The following is a 22227-nucleotide window of genomic DNA, read 5'->3' as shown; positions in this document are numbered from 1 at the left end:
ATAACAGAGATTTTAGAATCTTTGTCTGGAAGTATTTATTTCACACATTTGGACTTGTACCAAGGTTATTATAACGTTAATTTGGATAAAGATAGTAGAAAAATTACAGCTTTTAACTCAGGTCAATATCAGATGACCAGAATGCCAATGGGTTTTTAGGCGGAGTTCCCTCAATGCTGGAAGGAGGGTAAGCTGGTTTTATTGAGGAAGGAAGGCCGCCCTGTCGACTCCCCTTCGGCCTACAGGCCTATCGTTCTCTTGGACGAAGCCGGAAAACTGCTTGAGAGAGTGATTGCGACTAGAGTCATAAAGCACTTGGAGGGAGAGGGGCCAAACCTCTCTGATGCACAGTATGGCTTCCGATCCCAACGCTCGACAATAGACGCAATCCTCCAGGTCAAGAAGTACGCGGAGGAGCAAATGGCGGAGTGGTGTTGGCAGTGCCCTTTGACATCGCCAATGCTTTTAACACACTGCCCTTCCAATCAATCGAAGAGGGCCTCCGTTATCACAATGTGCCATGGTACATCCGGAAGATCATCAGAGGGTACCTTAGAGGTCGTGTGATAGTGTGTGTAGGTAGAGACGGCGTCGTAATCCGGATCGTGACGGAGTGCGGTGTTCCACAGGGGTCCGTACTTGGCCCTCTCCTGTGGAACATCGGGTTTGATCGCCTTCTGCGTGCGGCACTTCTCCGAGGGCTCAGGCTCGTCTGCTACGCCGACGACACTTTCATGCTGGCTCAAGGAGAGACGTATGAAGAAGCCATACGTCTGGCTAGAGTCGGAGCGGCACTGGTGGTGGCGCGCATAGAAGCGTTAGGGGTCCGAGTTGCGTAAGTAAGTAAGTAGACGCCGCTAACTGGGCTGCCGCAGATATCGCCCTCGTAGGCGGGTCCGGTGGCCCAGCAGCGTAGCGGAGTAAGGAGGCACCGGTGGGTTTTAGTGGGTAACCCCGGGTGCTCCTCCTTACCGCAGCACCTGGGGAGTCCCACATACCCCGGCGACCATTCCCCCGGGCCGCTGGGGATGCGTAACGCATTTCCCATCGTTAAAAAAAAAAGAATGCCAATGGGTTTAAAAACAAGTCCCGGTTCATTCTATAGAATGATGAATTTGGCTATGTCAGTTTTAAATTATGAAAAATGTTTAATTTATCTTGATGACGTCATTGTTTTTGGTAGAAGTTTAGAAAATCACAATAAAAATCTACAGGATGTTTTTGAAAGATTGAGAAAAGTTAATTTGAAATTAGATCCTTCTAAATGTACATTTCTTAAAAAGCAAATTTTATATTTGGGTCATTTAATATCGAATAAAGGTATAATGCCAGATCCTGATAAAGTAAATACTGTAAAAAATTATCCCCGTCCACAAAATACCGACGAAGTGAAAAGATTTGTCGCGTTCACAAATTACTACAGAAAGTTTATCCCTAAATTTGCTAAGATTGCCCAACCTTTAAATCAACTTTGTAAAAAAAAATCTAATTTCTTTTGGAGTGAAAAATGTCAAGAATCTTTTGAAAAACTTAAAAAATGTATCATATCACCTCCTGTGTTAGATTATCCCGATTTTTCCGAACAAAACCATTTTATACTAGAAACTGATGCGTCGAATAAGGCGATTGGAGCAATTTTATCGAATAAAAATGGTAGACCTGTAGCATTTACTAGGGCTAGGACTCTAAATAAAGCCGAATCAAATTACCCTGTTATAGAGAAAGAGCTGTTGGCAATCGTTTGGGCCGTGAAACATTTTCGACCTTATTTGTATGATCAATATTTTAAAATCAGAACGGATCATAAACTTTTAGTTTATCTATTTGGAATGAAAGATCCATCCAGCAGACTTATGAAGTTTAGGTTAATTTTAGAAGAATACAATTTTGATGTAGAGTACGTTAAGGGTTCAAGTAATACAGCGGCTGACGCTTTATCTACGGTACGGTACGGTACGGTACGGTTATAAAAAGGGATAAAAAGTATCGTATGTCCTTTCCCGGGACTCAAAGTACCTCCATGCCAAATTTCAGCAAAATCGGTTCAGTGGTTTGAGCGTGAAGAGGTAAGAGACAGACAGACAGATAGACGGACAGGCAGACAGACAAACACACTTTCGCATTTATAATATTAGTATGGATGGATTTTGTCGACATCATTTATATGTATGTGCATAAATGCCGAATTTCGGCTTTGTAGGCTATTCTCTGAGCGAAACCGCGGAGAAACAGACAGACAGACGGACAGATAGACCGAAAATATAAGGGTTCCTTGTTGATTACGAAATCCTGAAAACGACGACAGGATCCGACGCGTTTATTGTGGTGCATCAATTGCCTTATGTAAATTAAGCTCTACGTGTTTGTTTGTTAAATAAAATATGCTCCTATTTATAAAAAAGTAAAATATTGTTCTAGGGAGCCTGTACTATTATTTTGTAATACATTAATAAAAATAAAAATAATACTTTTTCATTTTATAAACTATATTTATGTAGGATCCGCAATATCCGCATTTGCATCCGCGGATGTGAACCTCTAAATATCCGCATCCGCATTCGCATCCGCGGATGTGTAAATATCGGGATCCGCAACATCCCTGATTGACATCACAATGGACACGCTGCTGTATTTTTAAGGCTCGGAACCTTGATACATATTTAAATCGTGTTACATGATAAAAAAAATTACATTTTTTAATATTACTAGCGACTCATATTGTACAAAAATCGGTAATAATAAACTGCACTTCCAAAATACGTGCGTCGGTAGGAATTTTATAGAACTCGTGACACAGAATGAAAAAGTGGCCGAGAAAAAAAAGCGTAACTAATTTCATCGACGTGTCAATACGATGTCCTGTGGCGACGTCCGGCTCCGCCCACTTTGTGTCCGGTCAGCCACGACAGAAGATACTCGGGCTACTTCGACAGCAAAAATTTGCCCAGGGGAAAATCCGCCGGGGGAGTGGTGACAAGAACTTACCTGTCCCCGCTCCCCGTCGATAACGTTACATACGTTATCGACGGGTTTACTTTTCTTTCTGCCAAAGATACAACAACGTTATGTTTAATCGTCTACAAAAGGAATATTTTACTAGTCCACGGTCACAAAAGGAATAAAAAAACAATTTAACTACTCCACCAAAGGAATTACTAGAAAAGCTGAAATGACCTCGTTTGGAATAAAATACAGCACATTTATAGCGAGGTTCTCCTAGAATATAATGCAGCCATCGAGACGGCGAGGACGCGTACGTGCCCGATGAAGTAATCACTTACTACCACCACGTAGTGTTCCCGCGGTCCTAAATATAGCGGAGTCTCGCGCCCCGCCGCCCCCGCCCCCCTAGCCCGCCCCCGCCCGCCTCAGCCGCCCCACAGGAGCGCATCGTCACATTTCTCATCCCCGCAAATATGGACTGTGATAAATAAACTTGGTTCATGTAATTTGATTATAACGTGGTAGAGCCATGCTTCGGCACAAATGGGGCGGCTCGACCGGAGAAATACCACGGGCTCACAGAAAACCGGCTTGAAACAGCGCTTGCGAGTGTGTTTCGCCGAGTGAGTGAGTTTACCGGTTACTTAGGTTATTATATATATATATATATATATATATATATATAGACCTATATCTTACCATTTGCGAGTCTAGTTACTGAATTTTAATACTTGGTGTATTTTTTTTTCAAAGAAATAATTAAAAAATAAAATTTTTAATTTTGTAATTATTTCTTTGAAAAAAAAACTATTTAATAGTTTGTAATGTGTGATGAAGTTGAACGCGGAAATTAGCGGAGATTACATCGCACCACATTGACCTACTACTACAAGAAGGGGCATTCATTTACTCCTATCAGATTTTTTTTAATATCAAATAACACAATTTTATGTGCAAATTATTCGATGAAATTTTAAACATTTTGTCCCTTTAAATCATTTCCGGTTTTAAAAGTAATGACATATTTTATGCAGGAGATGCAAAAGCAGAAACGTGTAACGGGCTTATGAGCGTTAAAAATGACAAACTTTAGTAAAACGTGAGTATTTCCGGTGCGATTATCACGGAACCCGCTCGCGGGTCGCGGGACATTAACATCAGGCACGAAGTGGGTCGAGTGTACCCCGAACTATCTCCGCGCGTCCCAAATGCTACATGTGCTTTATACAAATTGAATCGGTGAATGTAAAAACCCGGCCAAGTTCGAGTCCAATCCGCGCACGAAGGGCTCCGCTCGAAGCTGTAAAAACCATATTTCTTTGTTGAAGCCCCGCTTATTTGATTTTACTTTCCTCATAGCAAAATCACAAAATATATCACACAGCATCATCTGTAATAATTTATACTGCTTAGATAAGAGGTTCCCAAACTCCTTTGTTTCTTGGCCTACGATACTAATCCATGAAACTTGCTATCATTTTAAGTAACAGTCGCTGGTCGCTGTGCTTTGCAACAAATCATCTGCCTATGCCAGGGATGGCGAACCATCAGAAAAGTGGCACGTTGATAAATGATAAGGCAGGGTTCGCCATCCCTGGCCTATGCTTTCTAATAAGAGACATCGAGCCTACACAAAATTTATTCACTGCTAACCAAATTAATTTACATCGACTACAAAAATTGTGGACCCCCATTTTTTGTCAGGACCAACGTAGACCTCCGTCTAGTCTCGCGTGGACCCCTTTCACTTTTTGGGCTACATCGAGGAACCCTAAAATTGCGATACATAGAAAAAAAGGCGCGAGTTTCATTTCAAGAGATATGCCCTCGAACTCACACACTCATAACTAGTGGTGATGGTTTGTTTTGAGAAGATTGGGTGGATCGGGTATTGATCTCTCAAGAGTCAAGAGTTTAAATGTAAATAAAACAGTGTTTTTGGTTCCAAAAAATAACTTCTCTGAGCATATCAAAATATAATATTCTGTGCAATTATTCAGTTAATCGTTAGATTCTTAAATCTATTTATTAAATTTAGTAGCACGACCACAAATTATATTTGCGTGGTATACGTTACTTCCGACTAACCTAACCTAACCTAACCCCGACGGGTTAAAGTTAATCGTGGCCTTAACATCATATCATTTTTCTTGTTCTTTGTATTAAAGTAAGGGAAATAATAAAACGAGCGAATAAAAAATTACTTTGCAACTGATGATGAACATACTGTTTTAATAACATGAGCGGCATTAATTTGACTAAGCGAAAAATAAACTAAACTAACGACTAATATTGATTTATAATAAAATCCAGAACGAGCTTACAAAATGTGGATTGCGGTTAATCTATTTCATATCGGGCTAATAACATCTAATACATAGCGGGCAACTTCAATATTAAATATAGATTAAATTTTTCTAAGTGAGGTTATTTATTACGAGCTACTAAAAAGTTCATTTTGAGCAAACTTTTGTGAGCTGCTTTATTAATGATAATTGGTTACTGATATTCTATTTGAGGCTTTATATTTTATATTTTGATACGTGTTTTAATGAAAATGTCCCCTAGTTCTCAGGTTGTGCGTGCCGCACAAACTTGCGCAAGAATTCTCCCATTTCTAGGACCATTGCCTTATACAATAGCATCTCAGATCAAATAGATGTATTTTTTGATAGCCTTTCCAAAATCAAAACTGTTGTAGAAATTTAACCACGTTCCAGGATAGCATGATGGTATAAACTGGATTTTATAAATTGTACTTTTTCTAAATCACTATTATTAATTCATTTTTATTACCACTATTTAAAATAAACCCTTTTTATTTTGACTTAATTTAATGAATTGTATGTCAATGAATTGTATTTTTTATTATTTTATTTCAAATCTGTATTTTAATAACCATTTTTAAATTAAATTTTTACATAACTTATATTTAAAAAACGTTTTATAATTTATTTTACAATTGAATTAAACCCTTTTCATTGTAATTTTAACTTTATTTAATGAATTATTGTAAGTTAATGAATTGTATCATTATTTTATTTTTTCTTAATTTTAAATCTGTATTTTATTGTAAAAGCATATTTATAGATGATTTTATGTATCTTATTTTTAATTCTATTTGTTTACCGTTTACTTTTTAATGTAATTGCATGCTGCGACCAATTGTAATTAGTTATTGCATGTAGCGTGTATTTTTAAATGTCTAAACCTAATGTTGTAATTCATGCAAAACTGTTTTTGGTCCTAAATAAATAAATACACAAATAAACTACATATTGTTAAATGCGTGCGAATTCGAATGGGGGCGGGGCGACGAATCGCTGCAGTCAGGTGAGTTGGGCTGCGGACCAATACGACTTTTTTGGGTTAGGTTAGATGGCTTCGCTGCGCTACGCTCCCGCCTTAGCCATCGTGGTTATTTTTTTGTAAACCACCCAGAAGTAGGAGCCCCGCGTAGCGGGGCTCCGTCGAATCATAATTGAAGCCAGTTGTTTTTTTTTTGGTATAGGTCGCCATTAAAATTTTACCCATTTCTTTGACGTTCCGTTAAGGATTACAATTTGTGTAATTTATTAATGATTTTATATATAAACGGGGTTTACCCCCCTCCCCCTCCCCCCTCCTCCCCTGCCGCTCTAAATCGTTGGGTATGATTCTAAACTTTTACCGTTATATAATTTAAGTTCCTACAAATAGAACAATACATATTTTCAGATCATCAAATCAAAGTATGAAATCCTTTCTATCTCTGTTAGCTACCGCTTTTTTCACATATAAAATTGTTGTTCCTCTTATCCAAATGAAGCTATCACAAAAAATTTGCTTGATAGTAATAAAAAAAAATTGTTCTATCCCTGTCCGTAGTAGTCCCAGAATAAAAGTGTTTTATCAAATAGTTAGTTCATATTCATTTTTTTTTGTTTTAATGTGTGCTCCTTATACTCTGCTCATTAGTGTATTTTTCAAAGTGGTTTTATCGTATATATATAAGTAAAGCATCAGTATAAAAATTACATTTGCCAAATATTGAAAAAAATGCAGGACGTAACGTTGACACTCAAACAGATATTAGGTCGCTCAAAAATTATAAAGCTGCTTTGTATTTTAAGTAACTCAAATAAATAATTTCTAGGTAGCTGTTCTGTTAATTTCTCGTCACTCACTCTCAGTCGCTCAAATAGTAATTCTGTAACCCAAATTTAGTAATTTAGACACCTAAAACTGTAATTTACAGTCGCTCGATTAAATACTACCCTTAAAGTAACAATTGGTATTAATAATAATAATTAAAATCGGATTTTTAATAACATCGTGATTGTAGTAACGCAGATAAAACACGTGTCGTGTCGTGGAACATAACGATGCAAATTGCAATCCATTTTAATAGTTCCGAGATCGGTATCGCCGATACGGTCGTTACTTGTACCAGTGTACACAACACGGCCTCCTGAGCTGGGTGACATGACGCCGTGTGTTACGCCTCACTAGTCACTACCGATAACTCGTTATTAATGAGTAACTCAATGAAATTTGTATACAACCAGCTAATTTGACGTTTTTTTCTAAACTTAAAGGAGATTAAGGGACTCGAAATTACAGATTGTATTTGGCATATAATATACATTATATAGTCTGCTTGAATTCACTTAGCAATCTTAGCTTTAAGGAGCTTTTAAGGAGCGCTTAAGAAATACAGCTTAAGATTATCAAAGTCGTTATTTGTACTTTTGCCTGTAAATCTAACTTTGTAAACTTGTCATCAACGTTAATCTCGGTATAATGAACGCGAACGTTCACAAATTAAACGTTGACAGTTAAATCGGGACGAGTTTGAAGATATAATCTTTCATTTGTGTAACCGTGTCGCGGCCCGGCGCCCGGCGCGGTGTCGGGGGACTGTTGACGTTAAACGGATAGGGACTAAAGAGACCTCTGGGTATTAGTAAGCAGCTATTGCTTCATCATCATCAGTCAACTCCTTAAGGCCTCGTTACACCACCGAGTATAGTGGCGAGACAGTGCTCTCGGCCAATCAAATAGTCTGTTTGCACTGTCGCTACTCAGTAGGAGTAATCAAGGAAATTTTATTAAGTTAATAACACTTTATGCCCAGAAGTCAACACTACATGACAAGACAGGATTACGGCCTCGCTCTTGCTGGTGTTGTACGCTTGCGGTGTCGTACACGGTTGGACAATCTACAGCCCAATACAACTTCAATAACACTCAAAATAGTAACGAACAAAAGCGTTTGTTTTTTGAGTGTGAAATGAACGAGGCTTATATTCTGTCACTATTTACTCTGTGGTGTGGAGTCAATAACATGTGCTCTCTCCCGTTAAATATAAAAAAGACAAATGTTCCGGCGAACGCCCTTACGAGTCTCCGGGGCCGCGGGGCCGCGGGGACATTCTCCCCGACCGTATAAAACATTCAAACACGAGCAGAAAAACCGCCGGCAGCACGAGCGCTGCATTGAACATTACACTAATAGCGTTACAGCTTCGGGCTCACGTCTAATCATAATTTAATACTACAGAAGTATTTTATAGCCTTAAGATCGTACTCTGTGTACACAGAGCTAAATTCGGTTGTAGTATATTTAGGTATAATTCACATGCTGAGCACTGCTCTGGCTGACACTCGCGTGTAAGCAATTAGGAGCTGAGAAGCTGTCCTCCTACACTACGCTACACTACACTATATGGCTGTGCACTCGGCACGCGTCTGACATGTATTATGCATGACGTTTGTGGCGCTGATTGTGCCGGCTGCATCTGCTAGATCCGTATTCTATGTCATACACATATATTATTGTGCTGCAAATCTGCATACAAACAAAGATAGCACCGAGTTCATTTACCTAGGAGCGGCTTAGGGTATGTATATATAAATATGTAAACATATTATATTTGACAGTAGCATTTAACGTCAGTAACATAGACGTACAACGTAATATTTTAAAACTATTTCAGGTATTACTAGAAATGGGCTAACAGAAAATTAAATGGATAAAATATTTATGAATGCAAATCGCACGGCGGGAATCCGGAAAAGTTTATAAAATCTTGTCATTCCGTCGGGCGAGCCGCGGCGCGGCGCGGGCGGTACTATTATTGTCGCCGGAGGAACGACAAAGGGTTCCGCGCTATTACGACTTACGAGGTTTTGTAACTGTTTCAGCGTCTCAGAATGTTTATAGTCCCTCGCTGAGGAATCCTTTTCCTGCTTTTCAGTGAGTCCCTGAACATTAGAGATTCGCGTGCGTTGCGTGCCATCCCCCTCTCCCCGCACCCCGCCCACGCCCCGCCCGCCGCACAGATACTGCTAATGTTCAGTTTGCATATTCCGTGTCGTTAGATTTTTATGGTTTATAATGTCGTGCCAACTTTATAATGTTAGCTCGTCATTTGACTTTTAAATTAGTTCGGAAGGGCTATTATTTCTGATGGCTGTTTGTTTGTTCGTTAGAAATGTAAACTGTATTACGGAATCGGCGAGAGTTAATTTAGATATTAGCCTCGAATGTGTACAAGTGATCGGGCGGTCGCGCGAGCCCTCCGCGCCTCCGGCGGAGCGGGGCCGAATGTTGAAGTAACTTCCGCGGTGCGGCAACTACTTACCGACTGCGACCCACGTTAAACGACTCGATAACGGGGTACAAAAACAAAAGAAGTTATTTTCGTTCCGCAAATTTTAAGATAAGTAGAGTTTTTATGTTTTAACTTTTTACTCGCGGCGGTGATTATACTCTGATCGGATTTACTCAGCTAAATGCAAAAGTAACTTTTTTCAACATCAAGACGTGTCCGTTTTTCATATTGTGCTATATTATATAAGTCTCATTTTAATTGTTAGTTAATAAGACCCTATATTTTCGTTAAAAAAATATTAATATCTAGACAAGCGGCGTGACTAGCCAAGTTCAAGTATAATAGAACTGGCGAGCAGCATATTCCGGTGTAGCGCGGCCCTTAAAGGCCTTAGAGTTCGTATCATTTTTATGTTACTAAACAATAACTAAATCATGTTGAAAGTTAGATCTTTACCATAATGTTGTGATCCTCGCACCCCCCACGATTAACGCGGATTAACGCGGTCGCGTTAAGGCGGGGATTAATCTCAATCAAAAACGATAACCTTGCACACAACCAAAGACCAAGCGTATACGCATCGCAATAAGATTCATTTTAGCTTAGCATAAAACTACAGGTTCTCGGGCGGATCTTCTCTATTTTTCATGTTTTTTTTAAATACCTTTGGAAATAAATATTAAGAAACAAAATTGTTCGGTTAAAGAATTTTTAATATAGATTTACTAACAATTTATTCAAATAAAATGTACAATTATCCTAGTTAATACTTATATTTCGATGAAATAGAGTTTTTTCGGAGGTAAGTTTGTAAATTAATTACAGCCAAAGTATTACGTTTTATTAAAATGTTTATGGTTTAAGGTATTTTAAATATTGTGCTTTATATGTCATATTTTTTAACACTTCGTTATTATATTGGAACTAGGTAAACCGGGAGTCACGGAATAACAAATTGGGGTTTATCCTCGCCTTAAGTGTGGGATCTCCCGCGGGACAGGTCGCGCTGTCGGCCTGACGCGACTTAACGACAAACGTTTAACTACCCGCTTACAAACGTTTGTTATCTATTTATACATAGTAAGGGTCACTTCACATTGGCACGTGACAAGGCGTTTAATTTTTAAATAACCCATTTAAACTGTGCAACGCGGTACTGCAGGCGGCAAGTTCGTCAACATATTGTGTATTCTGTCGTCTCTCGAATGGCTCATCTAAAAATGCACAGCACGGCAACGTTACATTGCAACATGAAAGTATACTATAATAAAGCTATACTTATTTTTGTTACTGATGGATAATATTTGATCTGATATAAAGAAACGGTGTACGCGCTTTTTCATAAAATGCTTGTTAGAAAAGCGCTATTTTTGCTCTCTCATCATTATAAAGTTTGTTCCTCGTAGTCGAGATTGTAGAAGTTAGCAGCGTTAAGTTGTCGATCGGCGAGACATTAGCAAGTTTAATGAGCGGCGAAGTTTGTGGAGTTCAGCTAGTTAGGTGGGAAGGCCGCCACGGCGATTACGACGCGGCGCGGGCGATGCTAATGCTCGCGTCGAGGCACGACAAGTAGCAAGCGATCGTCTTGTTCTGATACTTTTAGATATCATCTAAAAGTAAAAGAAAAAATTGTGACTTAACCTTCATAATTTAAAAAATCATTTCATCGTGCAATAAAGATTTAACATTACGAAAGACTGTCAACTTTACTTGGTAAAAAGTATAACTGGATTAAAGAAGAGTATACAGAATAAAAAGCTATTACTCAACAATATGAAAAGTACATACTCGAAGGTACCTAAGGCGCTTATTTTTACTCCTAGTTGTATTAATTACTAGGCACTATAAATCATAATTCATAAGCATAATTGTGCTACCAGCCATAGGTGTACCCGGACGTGAGACGCTCGTGACATATGTCTGTGATCTGGCAGTGTGCAGCGCCGCGGAGTCGGGAACTTTCATCCCGGTTTAATTATTCAAAATATCGAGCGCGATCGAACGCACGATGCTTTCAGGATCTAAATTGGGGCGCGCTAAATATTCTACGAGCCGTATCATTTTACTTTTACGCGGATATAATGAGGTAACCATTGATAGTATTCTACATTACTTTTTGTTAAATTAATATATTTAACTACAGGTAATGAGGCGCTGTCATAAAAATATTCTGTCACCGTATAGTATTGGTAAAGGGTGTTTTGGGAGTTAATTAAGAGAAAGTCAAAGTGGTGGACTTCTTATAACGTTGAAAGCTTAGATGCCAGAGGGCCCTAAACTTGTAACTGCACAGTTGTAAAGGCAGCTGCTACTAGCACAGCAACAGGACATTAATCAGGCACCAGCACGTGGTCTATAAATAACTGCTATTCGGACGTCCGCCATTACTCCGGCCGCGGTACGGACAATACGGGCGGCGAAGTGAACTCAGTATTAATTTCCTCTCGCCGCGAGAGCTCGGTGAAACAACTAAACATTTGTCTTGTTCGGCTCTCCACAAATAAAAGAGAACTGGCGCTGGGTATATAACGATTTGAATTGTTTTGAAATATATAAAACCTGACGGGGTTTTGGAATGTTCAACGCATGGTTAAACTATTAAAAATGCTTACAAATAAATGAATATTACAGCTTATACCCATTACAGACAACTTTACTGCAACACGGCCTACAGCTCCATATATTATCTTCCTTGACTGATCTGTGTAGCTTTTTTCATCTAAAGTGGGAATATTGAATGAAACTACACTGTAAAGACCGTGTGGGCATCACTTGGGCATCTGTCGGTGACAGTAAACAGAAGGGAGTGATTAACGACGTGAGTGTGGGCTGTCGATTGTGCCGCTAATTGATTGTACGGGGGATGGTGGCCGGTGACCGGCGGGTGTCTTTTTTTCTTAACTTTGCTGCTTGAAGTTGACCGCAGAATTGTGTCTATGTGGAATAGATTATATTAGGGAAATATGATATAGTAAGAAGCTATTGTAACAATCTAGGTCACCAGTTACAGGTTAACTTGTAGTTAAGCTTTTCATCAAGTTAAAACTTAGAGCAACAAATGATGCTTTCTAGGTACACTTTTGATTCAAAATCCATACTATTATTATAAATGCGAAAGTGTGTCTGTCTGTCTGTCCGTCTGTCTGTCTGTCTGTCTGTTACCTGTTCACGCCCAAACCGCTGAACCGATTTTTCTGAAATTCGGTATGGAGTTACTTTAAGTCCCGAGGAAGGACATAGGATACTTTTTGTCCCGGAAAAATGTACGGCTCCCGCACGATAAACGAATTTTGGCGCAACGGAGTTGCGAGCGTCATCTAGTCAAGATTATAAAAGTCATAATACATTGGTATGAAAGTTAAATAGACGAATTCTTGTGTGCTTTTTAAAGTTAAGAGTTTCTAAAATAGGCTTTCAATGGTTATTAATAATAATGACAAGAACATCATGCAACTTGAAAGCTTCATTTAAATTTTACCGTCATTAAAAAAATGCAAAAAAAACCGGCCAATTGCGTATCGGGCCACGCGCAATATAGGGCTCCGTAGTACCGCTAGGTTCTGTTTTTTTTTTAATGGTCTATGAATATACATTTATAACGGTTCTTACATTACCAACAACATCATCTCAGTTACGTTTAAAGGAATTTGAACGAAAAGTTCCTATACTTCTCCGAATACATTTTTTTTAGTTGATCGACTATGATACTCAATAACCTACGAATAATAATAATAGTTATTCATAGTCAATAACGTATAAAGAATTCTTAGCCGTGATAGTTTTTCTTTTAGATTCAGCATTTTTCGTACTCCCGCGAATTTTTTCACATTTCCGGAAGGTGGGAACACTGGACTCTAACGATCTTACCACTTTAAAACTTCATATTTCACATCCCTATCCCTAAATCGAAAAATGATCATTGAATAGTGAATACTCTAACTATCTTTAAAAACCTATCCAATGACACCCGATACGGTGGGGTGGACACGAAAAAAAAAGTCATCCCCGTTTGATGTGTAGGGGATTATACTTATTATACCTTTAAATTTTTTTAAAGATCATATATACCATTTTGTCGACATCATTAATATGTGCATTCATACTAAATTACAGCTTCGTAGGTCCCATGATATCTGAGCAAAACCGCGGACAGATAGACAGACGGATGGAAAGACGGACAAACGGACAGACAGACAGACGGATAGACCAAAACTATAGGGGTTCTTTGTTGACTGCGGAACCCTAAAAATGAAAACATACCTGCGATAGCTCTCCCCAGCAGCAGCGTGCTGAAGATGATGGACAGCAGTCTCCTGTCCCGCTCGTACATCGTGTGTCTCGCTCGCACATCAACTGCTCATCCTGCGTCAGAGGGCCGCCGCTCGCGCACCACGCACTGTCATCTCATAACGATGCACTCCCACTCATTGTTTACTATTATAGACTATCATTGTTCTGTTCTGTTGGTCTTATAATCAAGAAATTAGTATTTAAATAATGATATAAGAATTCTACAAACTAAAAAAGTATAAAATCTAACTAAAATGGAATAAAATATAAAATTAAAAACAAAATTCGGGCCAGAACTACTATTACGTCAAAATCCGTAAGTAGAATCAACTCGTTCCCTCGTCTTTATAATAATATAATATGATTTTTTTAGTAATTATTATTTTTAGCCGTCATTATTTTATATACTATACTAGTATTCGTAGGTAATTAGGTATACATCAAGGATAAAACAATAGCTAATTATAATATATTATGAAAGTTGAGAAGTTACGAAGCGCGGGCGTGATAATGAACAGGTAATGAGGTGAGGTGGTTCAGGACTCACTCACTCACAGGTAGACGGAGCTCGGGGAAGTGATTACAACTACACTTTCATGTCTAACTACACTGTCAGCCGAGATACACTTTGTGTCATGACACCCCATTAACATGGATTATATAATCTTGAATAAAGTTCAGAAGCCGCCGCGTGTTGCAAACCAATTTACTAATGGTTTTGGCGATTTTCATTTCCTAAAGGAATGACAGATGATGTATGAACGAACTGAGAATCACTAATGATTCTCAGTTCGTTCATACATGTTTCTAATAACATGATGTTTCCATCGGGCGATCCGTATAATCGTTTGCCTATTGCTTCTTTAAAAAAGTATGTACCATCGAAGAAATAGATTCAAAGGCAGAGTACAGACCTGTCGTTTGGTTGGGTATTCAAAGGCAGAGTACAGACCTGTCGTTTGGTTGGGTATTCAAAGGCAGAGTACAGACCTGTCGTTTGGTTGGGTATTCAAAGGCAGAGTACAGACCTGTCGTTTGGTTGGGTAATATAAGAATAAGAATAAGAATTGTTTATTTGCAGAAAGTACCGTTACAATAGGTGTTACAATAGTCATACAGAGGTCCAGTATTTCTACCTAATATTAGGCATGCAAATTTGATGGCGATCATTGATCATGTCTACAAAATAGTTCAAAATATAAAAACACTTAATCAAAATAAAATTGATAGACAGTTTGGATGAAATTTTAACACAATTGAATATATATATTAAAAAAAAATCATAAAACGTAAATTAGGTAAAAAAAATGTTAATTAAGACAAAATATAATTTAAATAATTAAAACATTTAATATAATTTAATTTAATAAAGAATTTGATTTGATAATAATAATAAACTCCATTCAAACATTTCATTAAAATAGTCAAGTAGTACATAATTTAATTCAATTAACGTAGTCAATATTTCAAACAAGATTATCATATCATTAGGAAAAGTCATTGATTAAAATTTAATTGTATTGTAATTAATATTACATTTCATGTCATAAATTAATAGCATTAAAATAACTTACTCTACAACTATCATTAATTTACTTACATCATTTATTTCTTATGAAGTATAATAATTACTGATTTTATCATTCAAATAGTCTACTAAGTATATTATAATAACATTTTTCTATAAGTAATCTTTTTAACTGTTTCTTAAATATTTTTATATTCATTGCTTTCAGTTCCTTTGGTAATTTATTATAAATCGCAGGAGCCATATGGAAAACACTTTTATGCATTAGCGTGGTATTTGTCATACGATTACATAGGCGGTATGTATCACGTTGACGCCTGTTGCTCGCTATCGAGGCTAGCTCAAAAAAAGTTGGATTTTGTTTGACAAAAGTTGCTACCTCATAAATATATATACACGTAAGAATTAGAATTTTATGTTTCACAAATAATGGTTTACATGTATCGGTTGATAACAGTCCAAACATAGCTCTTAAGCATCGCTTTTGTGCTTTAAAAATGATGTCAACATCTGTTGAGTTTCCCCAGAATATTACGCCATACCTTAGTATTGAGACCACTAGTTCGTTATATGCAGTTACAGTTGTACTGTCACTTGAGATTTTAGATAATTCGTGAAGTGCATAAACTGTTTTATTTATTTTTTTACAAAGTTTTTCAATATTATGAGCTTTCCATGATAGTTTACTGTCTATTGTGAGTCCAAGAAATTTAGTACTTTGTACTTCAGAAATTGACTCAGATTTATAGCTTAGGTACATTTACACGTTGCTTAAACTGGATAAGTTTTGTCTTTTCTAAATTTACTTTTATATTGTTTGTATTTAACCATTTAATTATGTCCTTTAGTGTATTATTTATATCTTGTTCATATATTTTGATATCCTTACATTTAATTGCAACTGTACTGTCATCAACAAAAAGTGACATTGGGTTAAAAGTCGCTTTTGGGAGATCATTAATATAAATAATAAATAAAAGTGGACCTAAAACACTTCTTTGCGGTACACCGTATAGTAATTTCAGCGCTTTAGCGAGGTAATTTCTTTCAATTTTTGTTCTAGCGTTAATTCTAACTATTTTTGTATATTGGCTGCGATTTTTTAGAAAGATTTCTATGAGTTTTAAACTACCTTATACCACAAGCCTCGAGCTTAAATAGCAAAATGTTATGATCGACAAAATCAAATGCCCGCGTCATGTCCATTAATATAACGGAAATTGGTATTCTTTTATCCACATTCGTCATAGCTATATCTAAAAATTCATATATGGCAAGGTTTATGCTTTTATCCCGTCGAAATCCTTTTTGTTCCTTGGCAAGAATATTTTGTTGCTCTAAATAACTGTAAATGGTGTTATATAAATGTTTTTCGAATACCTTGGAAAAGATAGGCACGAGGGCAATAGGTCTATAGTTTTCAAGGTTCTCTTTATTATTTTTCTTAAATATTGGTTTTATTATACTTGTTTTTAATTTTTCTGGAAATATCCCAGATTCTATAGATAAATTTAGAATGTGGCTAAGTGGTGACTTAATGTAATCAACTACATATTTTATAACTTTAGTCGATATGTTGTCATATCCAACGCTGTTAGTGTTTTTGAGGCCTTTTATAATTAGTTTAATATCATCTGGTGTACATGGATTCATAAATATAGAATTAAGTTTTGATGTCACATATTTTTTGTATAAACTTTGATTATTTGTATTCATTCGTTTTACTTTATTTATATAATAATTATTAAAAGTATTAGAAATCTCAATGGGATTCGTTATAATTTTATTATTTTGTCTTATATGTGAAATAGTTTCTGTTGGTTTATTTTGTTTAGATGAATTAATGATTTGCCATATAGTTTTTGCTTTGTTGGTTGAATTTGATATATTATAGTTATTTTGAGCCCGCTGCGTTAGTTTTATTATTTTTTTGAACCTTTTAGTATACTGCATTAATTTAAGCTTATTCACTTTACTAGGACATTTTATATACTTCCATAATAATTTACGTTTAGTGGCACTGCAAATTTTAATGCCACGAGATATCCATTTAGCTTTTTTGAGGATATTTATAGTTATAGTTTTGTAAGGGAAGTATAATTTATAAAACAATGTAAAATTATCCAGGAACACATTATAAGCTATATTTGGATCACATGCATTATAAACATCTGTAAATGTTAGCTGACCAATACAATATTTAAACTTTTCAAGGTTTTCTTTAGAAAAATCATGACGCATTGTTTTCCAGTACTTAATTAAACAGATATTTTTTACATTACATCTTAACAACTGAGCAGTGTGATCAGATAATCCTAGCTCGATTACTTCAGACTTACATTTACTTTTAAAATTATCTTGTAGGTTCTATAATCTGTAATTTGAAGTTGCAGTTAAATAGCATACATTCTAATTCTTGTGTTTGTCTATTTTGTTTGAGGATGTTAATATTAAAATCTCCTGCTATAATTATGTTGTGCTTACTATAATTCATGTTTATGAAATTCAAAGATTTATCTAGTCTATTTAGAAATACATGCAAGTTACTAAGTAATGGAGGACTCTATAGAGAGAGACAACAACAACTTTGTAATCTGTAAGTTCTATTGCACAGCATTCAAACACAGAACATACCGTATAATCTACAAGCGTTGAAATAACTCTAAATTTGAGTTGCTTCTTAACGAAAATACACGAACCACCCCTTTTTGAATCATTTCTGCAATAGCAAGATGCAAGGATGTAGTTAGGGATTAGGCAGGATTCCTCTTGTCCTGATACTATAAAGTGTTCAGTTAGGCAAACAATGTCAACATCCGTTTTTTATCTGAAAGTTCTTAAGGGCAAACAGACAGTGCAAAGTGTATTTTTGACCGGCAATTTTAGTATAAGTTTTACCGTAGACAATAATCTTTAACTGTGACGTCTGTTTTTTAGTGTTTTATATTATATTTATTTACTAGCGTAGTCATTTTAACTGGACCGGCTGATTCCTTTTGGGACAGCCGAATAGGGTACTAAGTATATACAATTTTATATATCTTATTTTACAATTTTACAAATAGACGCATTCCCCCAAAAAATTTTAGATAAATAAGTTTTTAATTCTTTAAGTCTTTAAAATGGCAATGGTTCGTACCCCAAAAAGTGTCCCTAATAATAACCCTATACATGGACCTGCCTCTGACGTGCTAGACAGCAGTGCGAGTGGCACCAACAACAGCCCCTCTAGACACAGTAACCCCAGAAGGGTATTGGATCCAATTGACGAGCTGCTGGCTGACACGTCAAAGAAGGTGAAGAGCAGCATTTATCTGCTGAAACAGACGAGGAATATGAAGGGTGAGCTAAAGTCTGGTATAGCAGATAACCTTGCTGTTATTCAGAGACAGTTGCAAAAAATTGTACAAATAAAAGAGGAAGAGTATAGGGAAAAGAGAGAAAAAGGAATAAGAAAGGAGTGCAACTGCTTATTGATGGTAGAAGCGGTTTTTGATGCCTTTAAAAATGAATATAAGAAAAATTTAGAGGAAGTTAGGGACTACTTAGTAGACGCGGCAGCGCTAAATGTAGATAGTATGCATACTAAGATGGAGGAAGAAAATGAAAAAGTTGTGGAAAGTGTTGCGAAGAAGGTAGATGAGGCGGCAGGCACCTTGAATGATGCGATCCGGGAGCGGGAGGTCACAGTCCAGTTAGACCCGGAACGGGTGACGCCACCAACGTATGCGAGCGTCACCCGGGGCAGCGGGAGAACCCAGAACCAGGAACCCAGGTACAGGACCCTCCACTCCCTGATCGTATCAGATAAGGAAGAATTTATGCCGACAACAGAAATAGTGCAGGAAGTAGGGAAAATTGTAGAGGCTAAAAAAGAAGGCATACAAATAGACAGAATAAGGAAAGGAAAGGGAAGAATTACTTTTCTTCCCTTTCCTTTCCTTATTCTGTCTATTTGTATGTCTATATATTATAAGGTTTAAAGAAAGGAAAGATAGAGATAGGGTTAAAGAGAAAATAGAAAATAAGAAGGGACAGTTAGAGGCACAAACGATAGAGAATAGGGATCCCCAGGTTGTGCTGTACGGGGTGCTGAAAAGCAACTCAGATGACGACATCATTGAAGCCATCGGGTCGCAAAACAAGCACCTCGTAGAGGACATCCTGGCAGGGAAGGAGTATAGGGTTAGTGTAAAATATAGGAAAAGAGGGAAGGATGATCACACTCACTACGTGGTGTTAACTGTGTCGCCATCGCTGTGGGCGCGTTTCACCGAGGCAGGACATCTATATATAGATGTCCAGCGCGTCAGAGTCGCCGACCAGTCCCCCCGAATTCAGTGTTCGCGCTGCTTAGGGTACGGACATGGGCGGCGATTCTGTAGCGCTGGCGAGGAGAAATGCGCACACTGCTCCGGGGCACACCACCAGTCTGAGTGTGATAATTTGAAAAAAGGCGTCAAGGCATGTTGTACAAACTGTAAGAAGGAACAGATGGATGAGACAGGGCATAGCGCATTTAGTGCGGAGTATCCGGTTCGGAAGAAGTGGGATGCTATAGCGCGAGCAACAGTCGCATACGTCCCTGACGACAAATAGGCGTGTTAGTGTAGCGGTGTCATATTTATTTTCTATTGACGTTACTTAATATTAAGATATTAATTGACCAATAAGTGAATTGAATAACATCATCTAGTACAAGTTGTTGTGTCAAAAAAAAAAAACACTTGGCACATACATGATATTATCATGATGATAAGAAGAGCATGTACTGGCTTAAGATTTTAAATAGTTCCGTAGATTTTAAGTTATGTTGTATAAACATTAAAACGACACAACACGTATCTCATTTTTAAATGGCACCAACTACATATTATGACTTAACAACGATTGCGCGCGTTATAGACTCCCACGATGTTGTAAATATATAAGAATATTTTAGTATTCTGTGCGCAACAAACTTCCTGACACTCCCTACTGAATGTGTTGATCTTCTGGCTTAAATATTGTCTTATTGAATGTTGTAACCCAGAATCATTGCCAAAGAATTTAGAATTATTTACAATTATCATATTATCATATTTTTATAGACTTAAGACAAATTTTTATAACATGCGACTATAAATAAAAGACTATTTATATCAAGGATATATAATAACAAATTAAAATTGTACTTAGAATAAAAGCAAAAGTGTGAAATAAATATTGTAAGGAAATAATGTAAGTCAATTAGAAAATAAAAAATCAGAAAGGACAATTGTGACAAAAGAAACGTGAACAAATATTACACGCACAAAATTGTTAAAATATAAACATGATAAAAAATTGTAATATAAAAGAGCAGAGTAACTAGAGACAGAATGTGAACCTGTGAGCAAGAACGTATGTTGTAAATAAACATAAAAAAATATTGTAAAGCAGAAATGTCAAAAACCATGTAAACAATTGTCACTTTTTTATGAAGGGGGAACAAATAAAAAAAAAAAAAAACAGTGCATTATATTTTGATCTCAGCCCTGCAATATTTTGGTGCAGAACATTTAAATAATATGTTAATTTAATGTCAGTCGTGATCTGTCGCCTAAGTTTGACGTAACGCGACCAAATTACGAAGGTCCGTCATCTGCCTATGAATTAAATTCTCTGAGAGTACACTGTACAGTCGTAAACGACTTTAGAATTATAGTCGCAAACTCTATGGAATGTCGTCAGCCTCGCCGGGTCAGTTCTCAAACCGGTACACGGTGGTAGGCATCATAGTTTCGACGTTCAGAAAGAATTTTGGAAAAAAATAACTGTCTAAAATTATTTGATTTTGAGTGTACTTTGACCTTGTGCGACAGGTTGCGTGCGTGGAACATCATCAAAAACTCGTTACGGCCGCCAGCTATCGGCTGTTGACGGCCGATCTATAATTACACCGGTACACCGGGTACACCCGGTGAACCGGTAGTGACACGCGGGTCACTTACCGCGGGACTGAGGTTATACCACTTACCACCTGCTGACGGCTATTTGAGTTACTAACTTTGAAATCAGGTTACGGTCATTTGGTTTTTATATAATAATTTTTACCAGCTTTAGCCTAGCACCAAACTAAAATAAACTAAGCTAGGATTTTATGCGTGGGAGAGCCATGCTTCCGCACGAATGGGCCGGCTCGACCGGAGAAATACCACGTTCTCACAGAAAACCGGCGTGAAACAGCGCTTGCGCTGTGTTTCGCCGAGTGAGTGAGTTTACCGGAGGCCCAATCCCTTACCCTTTTCCTTTCTCTACCCTCCCTTATTCCCTTCCCTTCCCATCCCTACCCTATTACCCTTTCCTCTTAAAAGGCCAGCAACGCACCTGCAGCTCTTCTGATGCTGCGAGTGTCCATGGGCGACGGAAGTTGCTTTCCATCAGGTGACCCGTTTGCTCGTTTGAATCCTTATTTCATTAAAAAAAAGATCTATTGCAGTAGCCAACTACAAAAACCTTTAATATAGTGTCAAGCCGAGGGATGAGCTAAAGTCTTAGGACCTGCATTGTATCAATCAGAGAAGAGCAAGCACGAGATAACAAGCCAATCATCTTAAAATTCTGATGCAATAGATATAAATACTAATATTCACAAGTTATAAACAATTATAACCTAAATCCACGCCCAATAGCGCATCTCATTTATCACATTCTTTGTCCCCCTCTATCTAGTCGTCTCCGAGCGAGACAGCACTAAAGACAAACGCAAACGCGAACTAAAAACGCGCGCCTTAAAAGTTGGTCGGCAAACACTTGTTAGCGGATAAATACAATCAGGTAATTCAATTCCCTCCTCCCTGCTCCCCGCCCCCCCCCCCCCCCCCCGCGATGCAGTGGGGGAGAGGCCAT

The 22227-nt window shown here is 37.4% G+C and overlaps 1 protein-coding gene across 1 annotated transcript in view; it reads right to left on the bottom strand.

The window, feature by feature from the left end:
- LOC121739727 overlaps positions 1-22227 on the bottom strand; it is a 106366-nt gene that overhangs the window by 73146 nt on the left and 10993 nt on the right. The window contains exon 2 of the mRNA XM_042132276.1: positions 13800-14007. Within this exon, the coding sequence (XP_041988210.1) occupies positions 13800-13869 (70 nt within the window). The 5' untranslated portion in view covers positions 13870-14007. The remainder of the gene's footprint in view (positions 1-13799; positions 14008-22227) is intronic.

Source organism: Aricia agestis, chromosome 2 (genome assembly GCF_905147365.1).
Source record: "Aricia agestis chromosome 2, ilAriAges1.1, whole genome shotgun sequence".
NCBI classification, from domain to species: Eukaryota; Metazoa; Arthropoda; class Insecta; order Lepidoptera; family Lycaenidae; genus Aricia; species Aricia agestis.
The sequence above is the reverse complement of the archived record's forward strand: the minus strand, read 5'-3'. Positions and strand labels throughout refer to the sequence as shown.